The sequence below is a fragment of the Procambarus clarkii genome, chromosome 91 (assembly GCF_040958095.1).
Source record: "Procambarus clarkii isolate CNS0578487 chromosome 91, FALCON_Pclarkii_2.0, whole genome shotgun sequence".
Taxonomy (NCBI): Eukaryota; Metazoa; Arthropoda; class Malacostraca; order Decapoda; family Cambaridae; genus Procambarus; species Procambarus clarkii.
The window spans coordinates 13,504,400-13,519,185 of record NC_091240.1 but is presented as its reverse complement, the minus strand read 5'-3'; the positions used below and the strand labels follow the sequence as shown (position 1 = coordinate 13,519,185).

Below are 14,786 nucleotides of genomic sequence, written 5' to 3'. Positions count from 1 at the left end.
TATATATATATATATATATATATATATATATATATATATATATATATATATATATATATATATACATATATACATATATACATATACATATATATATAGATAGGGACCGTTGCAGAAATGTCAACATTTCTACTGTTCCAGTACTCTCACACTAAACCTATTACTGCATTTAAATACCACTGAATATTAATAACACTAATATAATGAGAGCAACGGGAAGAACGAGTCTATTGAGAATTTATTTTGAAATGAAAGATGTTGATGTTTTCGGGTGAGAGAGTGAGAGAAAGTGAGCGAGAGAGTGTAGAGAGTCCCGGGCTGGCAGACGCCGCACCATGGCCGCCACGCTCCGCCAGACTCCTCTCACCTGCAGTGGTCACACCAGACCCGTTGTCCACCTCGCCTTCTCCAGGCTCTGTAATGATGGCTACTTCCTCATCTCGGCCAGTAAAGGTGAGGCGAGGCTGAGGCTGCTGCTGGCTCCGTTTCTACCGCCTGACATGTCACACCCGCTACAACTTTCACTTGGGTCATACTGGTGGTGTTGGCGAGTCTACTATGGCCCGTCCTGGTCCAGGGCTCTGCCTCTCCGCTCTTATACCTTATAATATAAGGTTATATCTCTTATACCTGCTGCCTTCACACCTCCCAACATTCTGACGCTGTGTCCCTCTTACTCTTGAGGTTATGACTAGGTAGCTTCCACGGGTGAGGGCTTCCTGTCAAGGCAGATACTGTACAGGTGTTTCAACAAAGCTAACTTTCTAATTGTTAAATTTATATATTTCATTGGATTAGGTTATATTAGCAAAGGTTTGGTTAGGCCGGGTTACATATAACCCTGCCGAGGCTCAATAGTTAGATCTGACATGGACATTTCTTCAATCTAATTTTGTAATTGTTAAATTTGTGTATATTGTAATTGTAGAGTTGGGTTGGGTTAAATTCAGAAAGATTACATAAGATTAGGTAGGCTTAAAATTGTATTGGTGAACCGTCTTGAGTAGGAAGTTCCCATGAGAGGCGGAGATGGTGTTAAGGCGAGGGTTCAATGATCTTGGCCGGTAGGACATTTTTACGAGGCTGCTGAGGCTGTGATCAGTAAGGGCCAGGTTCTGGCGCTGGTCTTTGGTAGGTCTGAACTCCTTAGTTAATGTCCCGGTCTAATATAACATACATTAGCCCGATAAGCTCCAGGGAGCCTCCAGGGATCACCCAGAAAATGGCGTTTCATTACGTTCAACGCTGTTTTTTTTTATTACGAACACATTTGGGTACATCTACATTTGTGCAGCTGCCGTAGACTGTATGAAAGAAAGTACAGTGTCAAGAACTAGGTACATAATGTTAAAAATTCCCATCACACATGATGGTTAGTCATAGTGGTATGTGATCAGTAGCCTGCACTGGCAAACTTTAGGTGCATTAATAGGATGTCCTCAAGAACACAAGTTAATAGTGATTGCAAAGCTCGAGGTACCTCATGCCAGGAGGTCTTGAGGGGTCATAATTAGGCATTCATTAATGTGAGAGTTAATGACCCAGTTCTTGCTGAGAGTTTGCACCTAGACTCAAGGTAAACTCAATTACATCCACATAGCTATTATGTCTTTATTTGGAGCAATCATGTAAAACCCAGACAATAGTTGTTTAAATTGTCATATGACGATAACTGCATTACCATGTGAATGAGCATAACTGCATTACCCTGTGAATAAATATAACTGCATTACCATGTGAATGAGCATAACTGCATTACCCTGTGAATAAATATAACTGCATTACCCTGTGAATGAGCATAACTGCATTACCCTGTGAATAAACATAACTGCATTACCCTGTGAAAAAACATGATGGTAACTGCTGTCTAAGGAAAGGGCTTCTTGGTTGTTCTTGTCAGTTAAATAGCATTTATTTTAATATCAACTATTTATTGATACTGTATAGTACTTATTCCCCCCAAAATTATTAATGAAGTTTGCAGTAATTAGGTAAAGTAAAGGGTTATGAATTTTGAGAGATGGGTTATCATTACACATAAATAATAATAACATTATAGTATAGCAGTTGGTATTGGTAGATTCTCATGTTTTTCCCCCCTCATAAATGTTTATTACTTTACATAAATTTGTGTTTGTCATACAGATGGGAAGCCGATGCTACGTCAAGGCAACACTGGCGACTGGATTGGAACATTCGAGGGTCATAAGGGAGCGGTGTGGGGAGTAGCTCTTAATGGGGATGCTTCACGGGCTGCCACAGCAGCTGCCGATTTTACAGCCAAGGTTTGATACAGTATAATCAATATTATATCACTGTGTACACTGTTTTATTATAAGATTGCAGGCGATGAGTCACAATAATGTGGCTGAAGTATGTTGACCAGACCACACACTAGAAGTTGAAGGGACGACGACGTTTCGGTCCGACCTGGACCATTCTCAAGTCGAAATGTTGTCGTTCCTTCAACTTCTAGTGTGTGGTCTGGTCAACATATAAGATTTTTTTTATTTTTTAAATACTGTACACTGATCTCTTAAATCCAGATCATATTTTTCTGGCCCAATCTTGATTTCCAAATACTTGCCCCTTTTCTTGGTTACTATATTACCTACTTTTTAAAGTTTTTCTTATAGTAAATAATGGAATAAAAGTTTCAGCATATTCAGATGTACAAATAATATATAAATACCAGTAATGGTTTTTTGTGTACAGGTATTTAAATAGTAATTATACATAATAACTAAACATTAATGTGTTCACTTACCTTTGTGTATCAGAGGCTACTCTTGTTAACCCAGAAGCGGGAAAATGCAGTTAGTTAAAAGTTATGTCATTTGTTAAGCTTCTAATCACTCGGAACTGGGCTTGAAGGCCTTATCTTGAGATGATTTCGTGGTTTTAGTGTCCCTGCAGCCCGGTCCTTGACCAGGCCTCCACCCCCAGGAAGCAGCCTGTGACAGCTGACTAACACCCAGGTACCTATTTACTGCTAGGTAACAGGGGGGGCATAGGGTGAAAGAAACTCTGCCCATTATTTCTAGCCGGCGCCCGGGATCGAACCCGGGACCACAGGATCACAATATGACTATGGTTAATTATATTCTTTCAGCTAGAGACTGTAAGTGCATCACCAACACTCCACTCCCATACTGCCATTAATCATTGGTAAACACCATTCAAATCTTCATGCTTAGAGTATTCAATTGTTACTTTTCATAGCAATGCTATACTTGTCTGCCAGCCACTTTCCTTGCCAGCTATGGTCACATATTTCTAATAACTCTGCCATATTATCCATTATTTCTGTGAACTATTGTGTGATGTATCCATACTACTTTTGCTATACTAAAGGACTTTGTTGATCACTGTTTTAAAGGAGTCTGTTACATGATCTAGATTTTAGTGTTCAGTATATAGATATTAAAAAAAACTTAAGTATTCACTGTGAAACTACATTAAATTAAGTAAAGATCTTGCTTCTTTCTCTATAGGTATGGGATGCTGTTTCTGGGGAAGAGTTGCACTCCTTCTCACATTCCCATATTGTCAAGACTGTTGCATACTCCCCTAATTCAATTGAACTCCTTACTGGCTCACATGAGAAGCTTCTCAAAATATTTGACTTGGAAAAACCAGAAGCGGGTAATTATTACTTGTGTTTATTAGGTATCTCCAAGAGGAATACCTCATTGTTTTATGCATTTATTTTCTTCCAAAGCAATTTAGTAGCATGTCTTTGCACTCTTTCTAGTTTACTTGTGTGTTTTGTAATAATTACGTAATATCTTTGTGGCAACTCCCGCCTGACAGTTCTGGCGAAGCTGGCCGCCTCTGGCGATTGCCCTGTCAACGCCTCATTTTGCCAGACTTCCTCGCCCTATTGTGGCTAAACTATAGCACCTACGATCAATAAAAGGTTGCCACATAGTCAGCAGACTATGCTACTTCTCTCCCTCCCTCCCTCACCAAGATTACTTCTCACACCATACACTGTGCTGTTATTTTTTTTTTTTTTTTTTTTTTTTTTTTTTTTTTTTTTTTTTTTTTTTTTTTTGAGAGATATATACAAGAGTTGTTACATTCTTGTACAGCCACTAGTACGCGTAGCGTTTCGGGCAAGTCCTTAATCCTATGGTCCCTGGAATACGATCCCCTGCCGCGAAGAATCGTTTTTTCATCCAAGTACACATTTTACTGTTGCGTTAAACAGAGGCTACAGTTAAGGAATTGCGCCCAGTAAATCCTCCCCGGCCAGGATACGAACCCATGACATAGCGCTCGCGGAACGCCAGGCGAGTGTCTTACCACTACACCACGGAGACTGCTTACTAAATTTAATTATATACACACATTATATATAAGTATGTGTGTGTTTTGTCCACCATAACGAACCACTAAGTTGTATAGTGAGTTCAGACAATAACAGAGGTCGCCACACAGCTGATGCTACCTCCCTCCCTCACCAACATTCCTCCTCCCACCATACTCTTTGTGCTGTTATTACACTATACAATCACACGTTATATTTAAGTACGCATCTACATGTTTTGTTTATCATAACTGTACAACTAAGCTGGTATGGTGTCCAAACAGCATAGTGACAAGTGACAAACACAGCATGACAAGTCACAACAGCAGACTACGCACCTCCGTCACTTAAATGGCTCCACCCAACATATTCCTTTTGCTGTTATTACACTATATACAAGCTATATATAAGTATCTACATTTGTGCTCACCATAGTGAACCACTGAGCTGGTATGGTGAGTGCAGGCAATAACAGGTGGCTACACACAGTCAGCATGACGATGCTACCTCCCTCCCTCATCGTTACTCCTCCCACCATACTACGCACAGTGCTAGTTATCACAACAGTCCTGTTATCATCAGAATCCTGGTCATTTTTATCACAGTCGGGGGTCTTCTGTAATACTATCATGGCTTAATAATACCTGGTTACATATATATTTTGACTTTTTAGGCGATGCTGTAGGTCACAAGCTGAATAGCAGTGCTGTGAGCTCATGGTGCGTGCGCCAGCCCTGGTTGCTCACTCAGTACCGAAGCTCTCACACCCAGGAATGTTACCCACGATTTAAAAAAAAAAAAATGGCTTCTGTTTACCTAGAGCCCTGAGGAAGCTGATGTGAACCCCGTGTAGCCACGGGACATTTAAATCATGCGCGGCACCCTCAGGTTGTATATACTGTATGTGATGTGCACGGTTCGGCAACATTTACTCAAATTGTGTATATATAGTCTCACTTTAGCCTGTCTTTTGATACTCAAATTACCTTGAGACCTGTACTACTTATACTCTTGGAACTCATTATGTTTCCTACATTTATTTATCTCTGCCAATCTTTGATTGCTCTGCTAGCCCTTACTTGCTCTGCCAGCCCTTGCTCGCTCCATTAACTTCTGTTCCCTCGGCCAACCTTCACTTGCTCCACCCTGTGCCAACCGGTGCTTTTTACATAACACTAATAATTACTGCTCCATTTATACACAGTACTGATATACCTGTCAAAGGATACCTTTCTCCATCTCCCTTCATTTGATTTAAATATATGTACAACACAGTAATAATTCTTTCATTTACATAAGTGCTTCTTACATGAAATATACAGTAATTCATGATTTTTTATAATGGAATTTATTGATTTTTCAGAACCTCAGGTTTTTGCTGGTCATACTGGAGGCCTGAAACATGTTCTTTTCATGAACGATGGGAAACAGATGGTGAGCTGTGCCGAAGACAAGACCATTCGCGTCTGGGATAAAGCATCTCGCCAGGTATATACCAAGTGTAGATTTGTATTTGTCATGTAATGGTTGTCTCTTGGAAGTGCACAATAGTATTGGCTGTACTCCTCTGGTTGAAGCTCTCATTATTGAATCATGTTCAAGCTGTCTCTGAACATTATACAACTTGTGTATCCATAACTTACATCAGTGTGATACTACCTTACCTTACCTTGACCTTGAAGTGCTTCCAGGGACTTAGGGTCCCCGCGGCCCGGTCGTCGACCAGGCCTCCTGGTTGCTGGACTGATCAACCAGGCTGTTAGACGCGGCTGCTCGCAGCCTGACGTATGAGTCACAGCCTGGTTGATCAGGTATCCTTTGGAGGTGCTTATCCAGTTCTCTCTTGAACACTGTGAGGGGTCGGCCAGTTATGCCCCTTATGTGTAGTGGAAGCGTGTTGAACAGTCTCGGGCCTCTGATGTTGATAGAGTTCTCTCTCAGAGTACCTGTTGCACCTCTGCTTTTCAACGGGGGGTATTCTGCACATCCTGCCATGTCTTCTGTTCTCATGTGATGTTATTTATGTGTGCAGGTTTGGGAACAACCCCTCAATTATTTTCCACGTGTAAATTATTATGTATCTCTCCCGCCTGCGCTCAAGGGAGTACAGACCCCTGGGAAAAGGGGCAATATGATTATTTTTTTATGCATATTGAAGCACACATTTCCTCTTCTGAGACCTGTGGGATGGCCAACCAGGCCCCCCTTAGTTGGATCGTGCAAGAAGATCACCCTCCATAGCTCTGGCCATGGTGGGCCCAGACCAGTCTTTGTCTCCAACCATCTCAATTTCTCTGCCATTTCTTTGCCAGGGTTAAGCCCTAAGCCCCCAGTGGTGACTACCTTGTTGCCTGAGGTGGCTCGTCTCTCATTGTGACAACTGCACCTTTTGCATCTCCTTTGTGGGGGTTCACGGTGCTTTCACCACCTTTCTGATTCCTTTTACTTTTTGCTATGTTCCAGGAGTTGTTTGGCCCTATTAAGTATTTTCAGCTTTCATGATAACCATTTGCATCCTGATTTATGCATCCATAAACACCTCATTGACTGTAGATTGCCAAATTATTTTTAACCCCACCTGTACTGGCACACGTGTGTACTTGTGGCTCCTCAGGAGGCAGCTGCCCGCCTTGCCACTGTGTCCTGCACTCGTGAGACCCCTAGTTCTGCTCTCCAAAAATGCCCTGTTAAATGCCTCCACTGGCACAGTCACTCCTACACAATGCTATGACTGGAGATACAGACTTTAAAGATTGCTATGAGGATATTAAATATATCCTCGAGGCTCAAGGAGTTTCTGTCCTCTAGATTGACACTTTTATTCTACCTCCTCGTGGTCATTGTTGTTAACCCCAAGTCATTAAGATTACTTTTGATGAAACATCCGTAGGAGCCACGTTGAGGGTTCGAACCTACGCTCTGAACAACTAGGCCATGACATGGTCAAAAGGATTGCAACCTGGGGTACTACTGCACACTCTAGGATTCCTGAGGCTTCCACTGAAGCTGAACCAGAGTTTCGGCTATTTCAAACTAAATATTTTTAATCGTATTTGGGAAATGTCGTCCATTGCTGAAAACTGGTACAAGGCAGGTTGTTCCTCCTATTAGGAAACCCGGGGCTCAAGAGACCTATCCTAATGATTTTCTCTCCATTGCGTGTTGAGTTGCATCTGCAACTGTTTTGAACATTTGGTCAATGTCTGTCTTATGTGGTAGTGTAATTAGAACACTATTGCTACTACCTCTTATCCTCTCAATTTGGCTTTTGCAAGTCACAGCACTGATGCGACCTGGAGTTTTAGTGGACCCGGAGATCTACATTCGTATCAAGGAATGTAGATCTCGAAGGAACTATTGCAAAGACCTCGGTGGCTGTAGTTTTTTTTTTTTTAACAACCTAGAAAATGCTTGACGCCACATCGTGGAGCCGCCACAATTTGCTTGCTCTCCCGCTGCAGTTTGCCTAGATGATCAGTAAACCAATGGTCGAGTTATTCAAGTTTTCTGTTTGTCTATTTATTGTTAATCTCTCATTTATAAAGACAGAACTTTGAAAATTATAATTTGTTATAATATTTTAAGAATTGTGTATACATTGTGGATACAGTCCCCGTGGTGCAGTGGTAAGCCACTCGCCTGGCATTTCACAAGCGCTTTGGCCTGGAGTTCATATCCTGGCCAGGGAGGATTTATTGGGTGCCAATCCTTAATTGTGTAGCCTCTTTTCACCCAGCCGTGAATAGATATCTGGTTGTTAAACGATTTGGCGGGTCGTATTCTAGGGAAAATTAGGATTAAGGACTTGCCCAAAATGGCTATGCATGCTAGTGGCTGTTCAAGAATGTAGCAACTCTTGTATATATAAATCAAATATAGTAGTGACAGAGCCAAGATAATTGCACACTTCAAGGGTTGATTATCATTGCTTACACAGAATGCTAATATCTCTGGCTTTCTCCGTCATTCCCTCTTAACATACTTTGCAGTAAAGGGCCTAACCTTCAATTAACCTCTTAGTAGTTTCTGTAGTGCAGCATGGTAACTTCTCTTTATACAGCGAGTCATTTCTTGCATGCAATATTCTTCTTGTGACACTGTCTTTTGGGAATTGATGGGAATTGCATATGTTGATGATCTAATGTACAGTCTAGTGTGATTTGTAAAGTTGTTCATCAGACCAAAGATAGACTTGGAAGTGTTACATTCACTTGGGATAAGCAACATTGCACTTTGACTGTGTGGTAACTATTCAACCTGTGCTCAGGGATTATGTATCTTCTTGGTAATCACCACACCTAGTCTATTTTTGCATTTTATTAATACTGTAGTACCAAAGTGCACTATGTAATTGGTGCATTGGTGCTTTAATTTACTTCCTGACCTTGGTTAGGTTTAGGTTTGTGTGTATTGCATCGTCAAATATGTGAAATTCTGGCGTGCTTGAGTGTCCCAAGAATGACATTAATAAGCCTAGATTAATACCCAGGTGGTTCAGACAGGGAGGAAGGACAATCATAATCACTAGGCCAAGTTCATAAATGCATTATCTGAACAGTAACAAAATGCTCTAGGTATACTTGATTCTTTAATGAAGTAACCAACAGTGAGGAGAGGCTGTAATTATACATCAACTTACTTGCAGGAGACTCAGAAGCTGGAGGTGGCACATAACCCAACAAGTATGGAGCTGAGCGCTGATGGTGAAACCTTAACTGTAGCATATGGTTCTAAGGTTGCGTTCCTCAACCCACACACGTATGTTGTTTACTTTCTTTAAGATTATTGTTATATGATGAGGACATTATAGAATATCATTTGTGTGCTTGTATTTATACTGTTTATCATTCACTAGAAATAATGGAAAAGTCTTCCCGTTGCTGATTGACATGTCTACAAAATTTTTTTTTACGGTTTTCTGTGGGGAGCCCTGTTGGCTCCCTGAAGTTATCTGAACCTGATATGTACTATATTAGTTTGGGGTCATCAGTCACACGAGTCCTTATGCCTACTGGAGAGCATGAGCCAGCACCTGGTTCCCTCAGAGAGGCGCAGGGAGTAATGGCCTATGAGCACTTTTCATTTAAAGTGTCATAATTGCCAGCGACCAGAGAAGGACTCAGAAAAGTAGACGAGTCAAAATGGACCACTGTCTGGTTACACTAGGTAATCTACATCCAAAAATATCAAAATATCTCCCTTAGAGAGAAGACAGACAAGCAACACGTCATGCAACTAGGACTCCCACTTGTTAGTACTACCCCCATCTTCCCCCCTTCCCCAGTGGGGGAGTCAACAGCCCAGCACACCAGTTCTTGAACAGATGTGCTGGGTACAACTCAGCACAACTCACCACAACTGTACAACTAAGCTGACATAGTTAGTTCAGGCACTAAGAGACGTCGCTACACACACAGCTGGCGGCTGCCTCCCTCACTCATTCAAGGTCACATGCACTAAAATCCCCCCCCCCTCCCAACAATACTGTTTGTGGTGTTATTTCATTATATATATATACAGACGTTATGTATAAGTATCTATATGTTTTGTTCACCACAACTGTACAACTAAGCTGATATAGTTAGTTCAGGCACTAAGAGTCGTCGCTACACACAGTCAGCTGGCGGCTGCCTCCCTCACTCATTCCAAGGTCACATGCACTAAATTTCTCCCCCAACAATACTGTTTGTAGTGTTATTACCCTATATATACACACACATTATATATAAGTATCTACATGTTGTATGCATCGTAACTGTACACCTACGCTTGTACAGTAATTACCTACGTGTAGTTACAGGATGAGAGCTACGCTCGTGGTGTCCCGTCTTCCCAGCACTCTTTGTCATATAACGCTTTGAAACTACTGACGGTCTTGGCCTCCACCACCTTCTCACCTAATTTGTTCCAACCGTCTACCACTCTGTTTGCGAAAGTGAATTTTCATATTTCTTCGGCATCTGTGTTTAGCTAGTTTAAATCTATGACCTCTTGTCCTTATAGTTCCAGGTCTCGGGAAATCTTCCCTATCAATTTTATCAATTCCTGATACTACTTTGCACTACATGTCTGATTTTTCTAACGCATGTGTATGATAATCAGGTGACTTCTTTGATGGTGTCCTACCTGCGGTCTTCGTCTCAGCGACAGTAGGAGATCTTTCCGTCATTTTCTGTCGGTTTTCGTCGATTTTGGACCAGGTTGTTTTGTCCTTTCCTTGTTGGCATTTTCTGGATCGGCATCTAATGCCTAATGCTGTCGCTTCTTATTCTGTGGCATTGGAGGAGCTGCTGCAGCTTGCGATTGTGGTGAATGTTACCTTTCCTCCATTCCGCAAGCCTTCTTGTGCGTTTTTTCACCTCCGGCCTGGTCATGCGCTGCCTGAGCCTTCTTTTTTGGTCTTTGGACCGAGTTCCTTCCTTTCTTTCTTTCTCCTCGGTTTGTAGTGGTCCTTTCGGTCTGTGATTGCTTTTGGAAAGCCTTGTTTTTGTTGGCTTTGGCCTCTGGGAGTCAGGTTCGGGAACTTCATGCACTTCCCTGACACCAGGGGTTCCGTTCCTCTGGTCTTTGTGGTCGTTTTGTTCATTTGCAGCCCTCTCCTTTTCTGGCGAAGAATGAGATGGCAGGCTTCTGGAGGGGTCCATTGCTTGTGGACACTTGATTAGTATGGCCGGGGGTGCAGCACGTGTTGTGTCCGGTTGTGGTTTTACGGCGTTACCTGCAGGACATTGGTTCTGTGACAGTGGATGTGCTCTGGGTGGATCCGGTTTCCCTGGTTCCCTGTTCCAGGGCTGCTTCTCTCTCAGGTTGTCCGCAGTGTCATTAAGTCTAGCCAGCCTTTGGTTTATCCTTGTGCCCATGTTGTTAAAAAGTATGCTGCTCTCACGGCAGTCATTTGCAATATGCCTTTGGTTGACATTAGGGCGTGGGGGTTTTGGAGATCGAACGGGATCATGGCCACCAGATATCTCGTGAAAGTTCCATTTCCTTCACAGCCTTGTGTGGCCTTGGGCACACAAGCCGTCTGTTGAAGCCATCTAGGACCTCATCTTAGGACCTGCGGTGCTGCTGCCTCCCGGGTAGGTCCCTGTTTTTCCTTATCTGTAGTTAGTTAGCTTCAGGGAGTCAAAGGGGCTCCCCCACAGAAAACCAGCGTTGAATGTAATGAAACGCCATTTTCTGGATGAGCCCCGGAGGCTTTCTGACACCCACCCTCCCTCCGGTCGGCGGTTTTCATCGTTCAAGAACTGTAGTGGTGGGCTGCCGGCTAACTTGGGCCAGCTCCCCATCCCCCCTTTGAGGGGGGAGGGGAAGTAGCACTAGCAAGTGGGAGTGCTAGTTAACATGAAGTGTTGCTGGTTTGTCTTCTTTCTAGGGGAGATGTTTTGATCTTTTAGGATATATATTGCACAGGTTAATTGATCAGACAGTGGTCTGTTTTGATTCGCCTACCTTTCTGGGTCCTTCCCCGCTCGACGGCAATTATGACATACTTTGAATGTCAAGTGCTCATAGTCCATTGCTCCCTGAGCCTCTCTGAAGGTGCCAGGTTCTGGCTCGTGGTTCCCGGTAGGCAAAGGACTTGTGACTGATGACCCCAAACTAATAAAGCACTATATCAGTTGGGATAACTTCAGGAAACCTCCGGAGCTCACTTTTCATTACATTCAACACTGTTTTTTACTAATAAATTAACATTGGTTTTGTAGTTTCATTAAGCCTATCAATTTCAACCAACATTATCATGATAAGCCTGCAGTAGGACATTCAAGTATTTTAACTAAATTTCTAAAAATATCGGGTAGAAATTTTGTATTGCTTCTACTGAATAATAATACTGAAGCCATTTGAATGTTTTGATGTAACCAGTGATGTAAGATTTGTTAAAGCCTGTTGGCTGACAATCCTGGAGACTAAATAGCAGCTGTTGGAGTGTTAATTAACGAGTCGGGTGACTTTTTGCCGATGCCCAGGATGAGTGTTTTGTAACTTGGTTTAAATCTGTAATATTTTGTTTTTAGAAAAAGACAAATGACACTCCAGTTGAAAAAATTAGGGATACATACATTTAGAAGGAAAATTAAAAGCATAGTACTGTACACGTATGGTATGAACAGGTATGATAGTGATTTCGGTGGAATGGATGGTAGAGTGGTTATTTAGGAGGGTTTTTTTGTCAGTGGGTTTACTGTTAATGGATGAAAACAAGATGTATATCAGTCTATTGTTGTATGGATAAGGGAGCCACTTTTGGTTTATATTTCAGACTTGAACTTCAGCGTGAAGTGACTGTTCCTACAGCTGTGTACTCGGCCTCTCTTCATCCTGATCGTTCTGTCTTTATCTGCGGTGGAGAAGATTTCAAGATGTACAAATTTGACTACAACACTAACGTGGAGATAGAATCTTTCAAAGGTCATTTTGGTCCTGTCCACTGTGTTAGATTCAGTCCTGATGGTGAGCTTTATGCCTCTGGAAGTGAAGACGGCACACTTCGACTGTGGCAGACAACAGTAGGGAAGACGTATGGACTCTGGAAGTGTGTAGATGCTGCTAATGAGAATAATATACCAATTAAACCAGAGGCTACTGCTTAGTTTTATGAAATTTGTGATTTTGATTGCTGCTTAATGAAAATTCAAATTCAGTTTGTAAGTACATAGTTTCATTTTGAATGTGCTCTGAATAATATACTGTATATATTTTATAATGAATGCCCATTTTTCATTAATCAGCCTTCCTTCTTATCATGCTTACTTAAAAATTTGAGTATTGGGGTGTTAAATTGTATAAATTAACAGAGTATTATTTTTTTATTGTATAAAATACAAATAGCAGTTGCTTACAGTAATGTGACCATCTTTGTGGTATTTTTTTCAGCTACAGTCCTCTTGATAAAGAAGTTATTGTCATCATATTAATTCCATGTTTTTTTTACATGCTGTGTATAGTTTGTTAAAAGTTGAGTACTGTACTGTATTATAATGGCAGCAATATGTATGTCTGGCTATTTCCCACCTCCACTTGAATGGAAATTAGATTATAGCTGTATTGTGGCCAAATATCAACACCTAGGTGGACATGTGCTTCAGCGATGAACCCAAATTCCCTTCAGTACAACATTGCAACATCCTATGGAGGAATTTCCTACCAAGTTGGCAGTAATTTGCCACTATACAGTAAGCCTAAATATTTGTTGTACAATGGATCCACAAAATACTAAACTTGTTTTTAATACTTATTCTAGTATCTTATAGTAAAGTAGTAATTTCATTAATAATGTTTGCATATTTTGGGAATTGCAGAAACTTTTGAGTAATTTTACAAACATTTAAAACCTAAATTTATTTTTGTGTACTTGGTGTGAAATTTTGTCAATTTTATTCATTTGAACAATTTAGATTTTGGGAGATCCAAGTTTAAGAAATAATATCGACAGAATTAATACAGAAACAATAAGATTGATCAAGTGATCGTGTGCGTCTTCTCATAATCGAACTCTCAGCATGATCAATTATAGTTTCATGTATATTATTTTTGTTGTGAAATACTCACGATGTGTTGCTAACCATTCACAGGTATAAGTTTGTATTTGTGGTGCCTTAAAAAGTCTAATAGGTGAATATTTAATCAAACAATTATTATAATTTTTATATGTAAATGTTGCCCTAATGGTTTTTAGGTGTGTGTTGATAATGATGTCCAAGTGGATATCCTTAAACATTATGTAATGTATTGAGAAACCCCTCAGTACCTCAGGTGTTGGGTTAAGTATTTCAAATTATTTATTTGTATTGTTGAAACCTGGTAGATAAATTGGACCCTTAGCTTAGTGGAATCTCAAAAGATGTTAAACATTCCTCTTTTTTTTTTTTTTTTTTTTCTTACCCAGTCTGTTGCCGATATCAGCCTGCTAGTCAACTGGTTGTAGTTTCAGATATGTTTTTATAAAAAAACAAAATCCTTTTTTACTTTTTATATCCTTATATTATGACGGTATTGAAAGTGAAGTACTGTACTGTACTTTAAAACTCCTTATGTAAGGAAAGTTGGGTGTTGAGTGCATTGTTAAATAGAAAAGTTAGGTGTGGAGAGTACAAGGCATCTGAAGGAGTGAATAGATTTGATCGCAGTTGCCATAATTAGCTTACAAACCATTGGGCATTAAAAGAATTGAAGCAGTGATTAAAAGAATTGAAGCAGTGAAGAGGGCCAATATATAAAATGTTGCTGATGAAATATCAAATTAACAAAAGGTGCCAAATCCAAAAGATTTTATAGTTACTCATTCAGTCAATACTTGCATGTAACTTAGCCATATATCACATTTGATGGTAATTTTTTGTTCTGCTTATTCTTCTCTTTAATACCAAACCATATATACTGTACCTCAAATGGTTGTGGATGACAGTACAAATTTGTGTAAGGAATCTTCCTTGGTGATGAGACTGGATCAACTGCCTCTGTAGCCACA

The 14,786-nt window shown here is 40.7% G+C and overlaps 1 protein-coding gene across 1 annotated transcript; it reads left to right on the top strand.

Moving 5' to 3' along the window:
- The first annotated feature begins 268 nt into the window (after positions 1-268).
- Positions 269-14,277, top strand: wmd (serine-threonine kinase receptor-associated protein wmd). The gene is made up of 6 exons (XM_045768123.2): positions 269-453; positions 2,146-2,285; positions 3,495-3,645; positions 5,676-5,800; positions 8,958-9,070; positions 12,579-14,277. Exons 1-6 carry the CDS (start codon positions 336-338, stop codon positions 12,907-12,909), a joined length of 978 nt encoding a protein of 325 aa, XP_045624079.1. The 5' UTR covers positions 269-335; the 3' UTR covers positions 12,910-14,277.
- Positions 14,278-14,786: the final 509 nt, after the last annotated feature.

Excerpts from the sequence above, each read along its gene's own strand:
- wmd (XM_045768123.2), top strand. The coding sequence starts at position 336 with ATGGCCGCCACGCTCCGCCAGACTCCTCTCACCTGCAGTGGTCACACC. Across the intron at positions 2,286-3,494 it reads CTGCCGATTTTACAGCCAAG|GTATGGGATGCTGTTTCTGG; the intron begins GTTTGATACAGT and ends CTTTCTCTATAG. Across the intron at positions 5,801-8,957 it reads GGGATAAAGCATCTCGCCAG|GAGACTCAGAAGCTGGAGGT; the intron begins GTATATACCAAG and ends ACTTACTTGCAG.